This window comes from Dermacentor andersoni, chromosome 6, assembly GCF_023375885.2.
Source record: "Dermacentor andersoni chromosome 6, qqDerAnde1_hic_scaffold, whole genome shotgun sequence".
In the NCBI taxonomy this organism is placed as follows: Eukaryota; Metazoa; Arthropoda; class Arachnida; order Ixodida; family Ixodidae; genus Dermacentor; species Dermacentor andersoni.
This window is the reverse complement of record NC_092819.1, coordinates 12,112,316-12,123,732: the sequence shown is the minus strand read 5'-3', so window position 1 is coordinate 12,123,732 and position 11,417 is coordinate 12,112,316. Positions and strand designations below refer to the sequence as shown.

General features: G+C 45.8%; 1 protein-coding gene across 7 annotated transcripts in view; it reads right to left on the bottom strand.

The window, feature by feature from the left end:
• Positions 1-248: 248 nt before the first annotated feature.
• The window catches only part of LOC126521223 (MFS-type transporter SLC18B1-like), a 126,148-nt gene continuing 114,979 nt past the window's right edge, over positions 249-11,417 (bottom strand). For all 7 annotated transcript variants that reach the window (XM_055065827.1, XM_055065830.2, XM_055065828.2 and 4 more), the window contains one exon: positions 249-409. In XM_055065827.1, coding sequence (XP_054921802.1) covers positions 305-409 — 105 coding nt within the window. In that variant the 3' untranslated portion in view covers positions 249-304. The remainder of the gene's footprint in view (positions 410-11,417) is intronic.

The window sequence follows — 11,417 nt, the reverse complement described above, 5'->3', positions numbered from 1 at the left end:
GCCCTTTCACAACCACTTTCCCCCACTGTGTAATATAACATGTAAAATCACTACACGTGTTCACCATAATGGATGCTGAGAACGACAAAAATCTACTATGAAGCGTCTGAGTACAACAGATGGTTGCTGAATAAAACATTTCACACTAACTAGTACAACTCATGTAATGGTAAGTTACATGGTATGACCTTTTGATAAACTGATAAATAAAATGCGCGAACCTCGCGCTAGTGTAAAGAAAACTCACGTTTAGAAAAATGGATATATATTTATTACTGACACAAAGTGACAACTCCTGGCACACTTATGACTTGCGAGAACAAATGGACCGATCTTGCAATGCTACGTCGGCACTCCTCGTGCGTTGAACGTACATCAAATAAATCCAGTGGAGAAGCGTTATGGGTGTCTGAAAAAGAAAAACAAAATATTATCGTTGCTTCGTGTGCCACATTTTGTTGCGAACAAAGGTGCAGAACTCAGGAGCAATGGTAACTATCTTTCACGCTCAAACAACTAACTGAAAAAGTTTTCGATTAGGGTATATGTCTCGATGCAATTTTACGTTCAGCACGACAAATATTACAAGTTCTTTTGTTCTTGTGCCAGGAATGGGCAATCTTGAATTTGCGAACGTGTGCTGTGCGGCGTTCTAACGAACTAGCGTTTCATGCAGCAGCTTCCGAGCAACTGATCACTTTCGCACATTGAGCTATATCGGGTGTCTCAATGGATATGTTCAATATACACTTAAAACTTCATTCATAGTCCAACGTCTTAAATAACCTCAAGGGCAATAAATGAGACTGCATAGAGGAAAGCTGCGGGTTGATTTTCATAAGCTGGTTTTCTTCAAAATTTGCACAGTAAACAAACGCTTTTCATTTTTTTCGTTGCTTTCTAGTTCTACAAGAATGCAGCTACCAATCGAGAACGCGACCTCATGCTTAGCAGCAAAGTGCCATTTCTCGTGAGCCACAGCACCAGGTAAGCTATATTTGAGTCGGTGTCGCAGAGACAAAAAAGGTATTTTTTCGATCACACCTCATTTGCACCAGTGATGCCGGAAACTGGGCAGTTGTCTCTCATCAGTTATTTATATAGCTATGCCAGGGGTGGGACTCCTGCATCAATTGCGCCATTTCGATACAAACACAAATTCCCGCACCAAACTGCGCTAAACACATAAAATTGACCGAAGCCATACATGCCGAAGCCAGAATGGCTTCGGCATGTATGCTTCGGCAGTGACCGCGAACAGCGAGCGGATTCGTTCTCCGAAAAAAAGTGCAACCGTTCACATTCCGCACAGCGCGCGACGGCGCCTCCCGCATAGATTGCTATAATTTTTGCGCTTATAACACTGGACTAGCAGGAAGTGGCCAGCGCAGAGCGGCCACTCCCGTTTGTCGTCGCTACTGTCGGAACGGCCAGGGCGACTACGTTTAGAGTGCACGAGAACACGGTTGAGCGGGTTGTGCGGTGCTCTCTCGCTGAGCTGAAAAACAACGAAAAGTAGGCTGACGGATGTTACACACGCGCGCGCTGCAGTCGGTTATTATGCGGGCGTGCGTCGCTCACTCAAGGCCGGTAAGCGTCACACTATTCCATTGTGTTTTTATGCCCATACGGGCAAGGCCTAAGCCATTTTGACCTACCACGAAGGGCTAACGGCGGATTTGGAATAAAGCAGATTAGTATAGTATTATGTTATACCAGAAAGTTAAGCATTAAGTGCTTTGGAATCGCCCTGGTTTATTATGTAGAAATGGCTCTCCAAAAAAAAAAAAAAAGAAGTCGCAGTTTCGCCCGAAAGGCGATAGCAAATTAGTATTGCTATTAGTATCGTATTGCTATGAATGATTTGCTAAATTGCTATTATTATTATTAGCAAACTAGTATACCATTAGATTGCGATTGCAAATTGTAGACAGCTATACGAAGTAAGGATAGTAGTTTTATGGGCCGTATACACTTGTAATCATTCACTTACTAAATTAACAAACATGGTGTCACGCGCGCACAAGCAAATGCAAACACATTTCACTCGATCCTCACGCGCGCTCACTGTCCAAACCCTGCCGTGAAGAAGCAGGGCAACAGCAGCGAACGAAGTGACCTTCGTGCTGCATCTCGCTTCAACGCGAACTAAGCGACGAAAACACAACGCATACGATGCTATCAGCACTCGGCGTATGCACTCTGACCCCATCGCAGATTGCTTTCAAGATAGGGCTCGCGCGGCCGCGCCATTGGGGGCGAGGACTTAGGGATTCGCTATCTGTAGGGAAGCGTCTCACTTGCGTAGTATGAGGTTATAGCGCGGCGCGCTCATCATAGGTTTGGCTTTCGGCGCTCAATAAAGATAGCATGCGGGAGCCATCCTGGACATTCCTGTGCGTACTCTCGAAACGAGGGAAGTCTTTTACTGTCAAAATAATAATCTTGGGCAACAGAAAGCACAGAATGGTTTACAGATACTATTTACCGAATACGTATAGTGAACGCACACAGCGCGCAGGCGCAGCGATGGAGTCCCCCGAACCGGCTTCTTGCGTGAAAGGCAAGTAATCTCTGAGAGCAAACAATGTGAAATATATTCTTATAGTGGACTGTCTGTATAAACAAACAGAGCCTAACAGAATGAAGCGACACTGATGTGATCGCATGGGTTCGCAGCGACCGACTGTGCGCTTGCATGTTTGTCCGCGTACAATGTTTCGCTTTCGCTAGGAGCACGTTTTCGCACCCGTGCCGTGAGATTTAGGCCTCATCTTATTGGCATTTAACAGTGCACAAGCAACCATTGATGCTTGGACGCTATCAGAGCTGCTCAAAAACAATTTCATTGGAACTAGGGACTTCGACGCCTACGGTGACTTGTGATGTGTCGTCGCGACGATTCAATAATGTTTCTACTCTTCTAAATTCTTGGTCATTTGAAAATAATTATTTCTAAACTCGGGTCTCACACATTGTTTCTCGGTCTTCTCAGCGAGCAATTTCCCGCTATTTCCTTTTCCTAATCTAGTACATTCATTATTAGGTGCTGACACAAACATGAGCACTTGGCTTGCTTTTTTACAGCGCAATCTGTTATGGGCTCATTCCAACAGCCGTTTCAGGTGGCGACGGTGTCCACCGCCCCTACCGTACGTGTCGGGTGTCCATAGCAGCTATCGTCGCGAATGAGAAGAGAGAAAACATTTATTTGTCAAGAGATTGGGCGACTTCCTCGCAGGGTGGAGCCCTTAGTTCAGGGCCCCATTGGCTTGCGCCACTCCGCGTGCCCGCCGGATCAGCCGTCGCTGCTCTTGCGGGTCTGAGCTGGTCAGCGCAGTCTCCCAAGAGGAAGGTGAAGGTGAAGGAATAGGGGAGCAGCCCGGAGGGTGTGGGCACTCCCAGGTGCAATGTTATACTGTGGGCTTTGCTCAACAATAGGGACAGTATGAGGGATATTGTGTGGGGTGGAAGAGGTGAAGTTAAAAGAGGCAGGGAAATGAATTAGTTTGAAGCTGTCGCCACGCGACGGCATCTTCTCAATTAAGGGAATTATGTGGTGGAGGGAAGTGTCTCCTGGTATCTCTGTAATATTGTAGAGTTTCAGTGTAGTTCAGTGGTACTGTCGGTGCGTCGTCTGGGTTGGACCGCTTTTCCAATGGCGCCCGGTTAGCGAGCTCTCGGGCTACCGCATTAGCGCGTTCATTACCATGGAGAGAGGCGTGTCCAGGTGTCCAGACGATACGCACCCTGTATAACGCTGTTGGATGTAATGATGTAAGGATGCGGTGTGTGTAGGGTGTCACCCTCCCTTGTGCCAAAGTCCTGCAGGCGGTCTGAGAATCAGTGACCACTGTGATATAGGTCCATCCGGCGCCGGCATGGTTGAAGCGTGTACGATGGCTAGGACGATAGCAGCCTCTTCCGCCGTGCCACTGTCCACAGTGTTGAGCGTGGCCGAAGCCCTCAGAATGTCTGCACTATCTAGTACGACTAGACATAGGGCACGTTTCTGTTGGTAGCGGGCCACGTCGGTGTATAGGACTGGTGTGTTTGATGTGTCATCGCCAAAGAGTCGAGCCAGGGCTTGTGCTGTTGCCTTTCGTCGACCTTTATGACGGTCAGGGTGCATATTCCGGGGAATTGGGGCCACGTGAATTTTGTTGCGAATGCTAAGCGGAAGAAGCGTGCGGTTTTCCTGTTGTGGTTTCCTTGGTGTTTCGGACGAGAACCGGCATATTCAGCATGGTATGGCCGATGTTTGGTATCCTAGCCGGGATAAAATGTGGCACCCTTGCATTGTTCGTTGCAGACGTTGCAATTGGCTGTTAAGATGACCTTCAACTAGTTCGCAGATGGTGTTGCGCACCCCCAGTCGTAGTAGGAGCTGCGTAGACGCACGTTGGGGTAGTCCCAGCACTGCCTTTGGTGCCGTACGGAGGAGGGTGTCCATCGGGTGCATCTTAGTCTGAGTCAGATTATGATGGGGTAGGTGGTAGGTTAATCGGCTAGTTATGAGGGCTTGCACAATTCGGAGTACGTCTTTTTCTTTCAGTCCTTGTCGGCGGTTTGTAATGCGCTTTACCATGTGCGTTAATGGGGTAAGTTGTTGGCGGAGCACGTGTACGGTATTTGTGGCCTTCCCGTTGTGTTGCATGTGAAAGGGCACGGCAGCTTACCAGCGGACAACATGCCTAAATCGCCATTACTGCTTGTGCAGGTTTTGCCGTGGTTTTTCGCCGTGGTGTCTTCAGCGAACAACAGGATTGAACCAGGATTCTTCGATGTGCCGCAACGTGGCAATGACACTGCGGACCGTCTACTTGTCAACGCCCACCCGACAGGAGTGACGTCATCGCTGGACAACCTAGAAAAGGCCCAGCCCGGCATCGATTTCTTCAGAGGGCACGGCAGCTTACCAACGGACATCACGCCTAAATCGCCATTACTGCTTGTGCAGGTTTGCCGTGGTTTTTCGCCGTGGTGTCTACAGCGAACAACAGGACTGAACCAGGATTCTTCGATGTGCCGCAACGTGGCAATGACACTGCGGACCGTCTACTTGTCAACGCCCACCCTACAGGAGTGACGTCATCGCTGGACAACCTAGAAAAGGCCCAGCCCGGCATTGATTTCTTCAGAGGGCACGGCAGCTTACCAGCGGACATCATGCCTAAATCGCCATTACTGCTTGTGCAGGTCAGTCAGCTGGGCAATTTGCCCGTTTATCGTAGCGATGATAGGTTTCTGTTGGTCCTGCCTTGCCCTCAAAAGTGTTTTGCTGTTTTGTCTGATTGCTGGTCGATGCTCATGTTATTGCTTGTGTCAGGTGACATAGAACAGAACCCTGAGCCCAAGGCTAATGAAATGTTGCATGTCATTATCGATAGACTGGAAGAAAGAGACCGCAAGATAGACCGCATAAGAGAGGAAATTGCTGCTGTTAATGCTAAAGCTGATAAGTTACAAGGAATTTTGACAATGTTCGAGGAAATGATCAACAGAAATAATAAATTGGAATCGGTTGTCCAACAGCGAGCATTGAAGTTAATTGACTACGAAAACAGAAGTAGGCGCAACAATCTCCTAGTATTTGGAATCAATGAAAGTGCTGATGAAACAGAAACCAAACTCAGAGAACAGGTCCTAGATGGTATTTTTGACAATACTTTGGGGGTCCCCGTCAGGACAATAGAGAGAATTCACCGTATTGTAAAAGCGAAACCGGATAAACCAAGACCAATTATTATGAAGTTCCTTGATTCCAGGGAAAAGGTCAGTGGGAAAAGGTGTTCTAAAGAACTGTATTAAACTGAAGGGCACTAATGTTCGGGTTAGCCAAGACTATGCTAAAGAAACAGCGGAAATAAGAAGAAAGCTTTGGGAAAGTGCAGCATCGGATCGGTGAAAAAGCACGAAGTCAAGCTTATCTACGATAAACTTAAGATAAAGGACAAAATGTACACTTGGGACTTCACTAACGATAAGCGCATACCATATGGATATAAAGAAAGTAAATTCGGTAAAGAAAAGTTTGAAGTGGCTGGCTGCCCGCCTGACCCAGACGATTCAACAAGTTCGATAGTGACGCCGGGCTCGTCACCTACGTCATAGCTACGTTTTCTTGTTTTAAATGCACGCAGCATAGTTAGCAAAACAACTGACCTAGAATTTCTGCTGCTTTCACAGAGCCCTTGCATGGTTTTGATAACGGAAACTTGGCTGCACTGTGGGATACAAAATGACTCAATTATTCCCCCTGGATACAAAATGTTTAGGAAAGACCGCGATTCACGTGGAGGAGGGGTGTGTATCATAATAAAGAATTCTGTCCACGCGGCTCTAATTGATAGTGCCATCCTTGAAACATTTTGGCGCAGAATTTTCTTTGGAAGTGTCGTTTATCTAGTCGGTGCAATATATCGGCCACCTTCGACTTCGCTTGACTTCCTAAACCGATTGAACACATTCTTGCGCAACAATGTACAAGTAACACGCGGTTAATTATGGCAGGAGACTTCACTTTACCGCACATTAACTGGCAAGACCTACTCTGCAGCGGCGCTGAAGCATCCAGCGCTGATGAACTAGTAGATATAATGTTTTCTTTTAATCTAAATCAAATCGTTCAAGAGGACAGAAGAATAACTTCTAGGTCGCGGTCATTGTTGGACCTAGTGTTCCTATCCAATAATATAGAACATCATTTGTTGACAATTGAAGACGGTATTTCCGATCACAGAATGATTGTAGTGAATGTGGCTACTAGCAGTATGTTCCGTATGAAATGCTCCCCTGTAATTACGGTAAAGGACTACAAACGTGCTGATGACAATTCAATATTAGATTTTTTGGAATTCTCGTTTGGCCAATTTGAGCACGCAAAAGAAAAAACTGTAGATGAGCTTTGGAATGAATTTAAGGACATAGTAAACCATTGTGTGGACCGATTTGTGCCAACTCGAAAAAGAAAGTCTAAACAACGCCGACCTTGGATTAACCGCGGCATCATTCACATGAAAAGAAAACTAAAGCGACTGCGCAAAAAGAAAAAGCGTTCGGACGAAATACCCAGGCTTCGCGCAAAGTTGAGGCATACTCTGACACTATCCAAAAAGAAATTCTTTGAACAAACACTGACAGGGTTCCTAAAAAGTTCTCCACAAAAATTCTGGAGATATCTCAGCAGTAGGAAAGCTAAAACTGAAGAAATCGTAAAGGACATCATAAAGTTAACAAAGTCTGCGGACATTGCCGAACATTTTAATTACTTCTTTCAATCTTTGTTTACTAATAATACAAACATGAATACAGACGAGCATTTACCATATATCACACGTTACCCAATGGAAAATCTGGAAATCAAACGAGAAGGGGTGTTCCAATCGCTGCTGAGTTTAGATGGAAAAAAATCTGGTGGACCTGACAGAATTTGTCCTGAATTTCTGAAACGCTATGCTGAATGGATGTCATACTACTTAACGATAATTTTCGAGAAATCATTACATACGCATTCTCTACCCACAGACTGGCGCAGGGCCGTAGTTATACCAGTGCAAAAAAGGCGGTGATCGCACACTTGTAAATAATTACCGTCCTATTTCACTCACATGTATCAGTTGTAAACTTCTGGAACACATCATCGCAAAACATATTTTACAATTTCTAGAAGTGAATAGTTTACTTTATTCATACCAGCATGGCTTCCGTACTGGACTATCTACCATTACACAATTAATTGAAGTAGTTCATGATCTCGCTGCCGCCTTAGATGAGAAGCACCAGATTGACGTCATTTGTATAGATTTTGCGAAAGCCTTCGATAAGGTTCCGCATAATAAGCCGATCTTTAAACTGAGAGAAATAGGTATCGATGAAAAATTAGTGCTATGGGTAAAAGAATATTTAAGTGATCGTAAACAGACTGTAAGTTTAGATGGCAGCCTGTCGAGTCCCCTCCAAGTGCTTTCAGGTGTTCCTCAGGGGTCAGTCTTGGGCCCACTGTTATTTCTGATATATATAAGCGATATCCCTTCTGTTGTTGAAGAACCGGTAAAAATGAAGCTTTTTGCACATGATTGCCTAATTTATTCTACCGTAACCAATGTTCAGGATCAACTCAAAATTAGTCGTTGTTTAGAAAATTTGAGCCGATGGTGTAAATTATGGGGTATGCATATAAACTACATAAAATCAACATACACACATATGACTAAGAAAGTAAACATTCTGCCTTTTAACTATTACATCGATGGTAATTTGTTAGTTCGTGCTAACCAGTTTAAATATTTAGGTGTTACAGTTGCGCATAATCTGACATGGCATACGCACATAGAAAATGTGTGCTCGAAGGCGAATCAGAGATTAGGTTTCTTAAAGCAAAAACTAGGTCAAGCTTCGCGAGATGTAAAGCTGATAGCTTATAAAACTTTTGTTAGACCTTTACTTGAATATGCCTCAGTCATCTGGCGCCCTCATCAGAAAGAAATGACTACAAAGTTGGAAAAAGTTCAACGTCGTGCCGCGCGCTTCATATGCTCTAAGTACCGCCGTTTAGATTCCGTTACACTGATGTTGCAGTCTTGTGAACTGGAAACACTAGAAGTACGAAGGCAAAAAAATTGTCTGAAAGTGTTTTTTAGAATACTGCATGGACATTTAAAAATCAACAAAGATGAGTATCTGCAACTTCCAGGAAGACGAAGCAGTCGTGTTAATCATCAATATGTTTTACGCCCATACTTTGCTCAGAGTGATGTGTTCCGCTTTTCTTTTTTCCCTGCCGTGATTGAACTCTGGAACGCGATACCAAGATCTGTGGCAGGTGCCAGTGATGTTTGTAAATTTGAAAAAAAAAAATGTTAAACATGTATTTTTGTGATTCCGCTGCCGCTTGATGCACCTGTATATATGGTCTGCCTGTATTTAAATCCTCCCTGTAAGAACACTCAGCAGAGGGTTGACAGTATGAAGCAATAAATAAATAAATAAAAATTCATAAAAAAGGCCTAGTACACGTAGTCTGTCTACCCTTGGAATAACGTTGCCATTGAGATGCAATGCTATAGCTGGTGGAATAACGGCCTTGTTTCGTTTTTCGAATACAAGCAGGAGCTCCGACTTCTCAGCTGCGCATGTGAGTCCTCCGGCTGTTGCATACTCTTGAACCATATTTACGGCTTCCTGTAGTGCGTCTTGAATGGCGCCGTATGACCCTGTGGTCATCCAGATTGTAACATCATCGGCGTACAGGGCGTGCTGCACGTTCGGAAGTTTGTCGAGGAGCGGTGGTAGCTTTGCCATCACCACGTTGAAGAGGGTGGGTGAGAGAACCGAACCCTCGGGAGTCCCTCTGCCGGAAAGTTTTATGATACGCAACCGAATATCACCTAGGCCAATGGTGGCTGTGCGGTCAGATAAAAAAGCTGGGACATAATCATAGATGCGTTTTCCGCATCGGGAGAATGCAAGGTTGTTTAGAATGAGGTGATATGAGAGGTTATTGAAGGCTCCTTTGAGCTCCAACGCCAGAATGGCTCTTGTCTGAGCTTTACTTGGACTATCCACAACATCCTCCTTAAGTTGTAGGAGTATGTCCTGCGCAGACAGACCTGGTCGATAGCGGAATAAGGTATTGGGGAAGAATCGGTTCACTTCGAGGTGAGGCTGGAGGCGATTTAGAACTACGTGCTCGAAGAGTTTGCCAATACACGAAGTCAGGGAAATGGGTCTGAGATTTTGGAGAGACAGCAGTTTCCCGGGTTTCGGAATTAAGGTGATATCGGCGTGTCGCCATTTCTGTGGAAGCGTTCCGTTTTTCCAATTGTCGTTGTAGTATGCAGTGAGTTGCCGTATGGCCTGGTCGTCGAGGTTGCTTAGCAGTGCATAGTGAATGCCGTCTGCTCCGGGTGCCGTGTTTCGTCTTGTGCCGTGTAGGGCTGCCCTCACTTCTGTCTCTGTAATATCGCCGTCCAATTGGGTTTCTTCCTCGTGTGGATAGTCTTTGTACTCCGGTCGGCGGTCTGTAGCAATGTATCTCTGTTGCAGCGTTTGGAGGAGCGCGTCATCATCCATTTGTTCTTCGTGGATGATAGTGTGGACTGTGTTCGTTGTGTGCGTTGGCTTGAGTAGTGCTGTGAGGAGGGACCACGTTTTGGAACTACTTAGTGTGCCATTAACGCGGCCACAGAGGTTGTGCCAATTGCTATTAGTGAGGCTGGTGGCGTATTCTTCAGCTTCTGCTGTGATCCGGGCGATTCCTTGTTTCAGCCTACGGTTGTGCCTCTGCCTCTTCCATGTTTTGGTCAGACCTCTTCGAGCATCCCAGAGATGGAGCAGATGTCTGTCCACATCCGATGTCTCCGTTGTTGCAGTAAGTTGCTTAGTGGCTGCTTTAAAATCTGCTTGTAGCTGTTGTGTCCACTCGTGTAGAGATGGCGGGTTGTGTTGTTGAGATTTGGTTCTGTTGCGCCGGAAAGTGTCCCAGTTCGTTATTTTAATTGAACGTTATGGGGTTCCTATGGCCACCAGTTGAACTTCTGTGGCTAGAATGCTGTGGTCACTGCCCAGATTCTCCATTAGGTTGTTCCAGGAGCATTGAGTCAACCCCTTGACCATTCTTAGGTCAGGGCAGGTAATTCTGCTTACGCTGTTGCCCGTTCTGGTTGGTGTGTAAGGTTTTGTCAGCAGAGTGAATTCATGAAGGTTCATGGCGTGGGCTAGACGGCGGCCTTTCGGAGTTTGTTTGGTACCCCCAGGCTGGGTGGGACGCATTGAAATCTCCCAGAATAATCAATTTTTTGGCTTGTTTACTGGCGGCCGAAAAAAGTTAGATGTTAAGTAAAAACAAACTGGTTTCATATCGATTCCTAGGTACAATTTCTAAGAGCACATGCGGAATATGGGAGCTGTCGAGCGTGTGCTCGATCACTGCGATTTCTTTGGACACAAGGGTGGCAGCCAGTGGTTGTTTGGTGGTGTCATGCTTGGAGATGTATGCATTGTACCCAATGAGTCTGTGAGTGCAATGTACTTCTTGAAGTGCTATAACGCCTGGTGGTTGAGGACGTGTGGCTAGGAACTGTGTGAGAGAACCCCTCTTCCTTCGGTACCCTCTACAATACCATTGTCACACCCGGAAGGTGGTGGTAGTGCGCCTCTTAGGTTTGCTGGCCATGATTGGTTGATACCGCCTCGCTGGTGAGGGCAGGTGTTGTACGAGCCGGACGGGTATAAGGGTGCTACCTTCTTGGTTCTCGAGTGGCGTTAGTGTCAAGTGGAAGTGAGTCGTTTTGATGGCTGAAAGTTGAGCTAAAAGTTGCACTGATGAATTGTTTCATGTCAGTCATGGCTTGTTGTATGACCTGTTGTAGCATGTGCTTGACATCAGCCATGACCTCTTCCTTCATTTTGTGCAT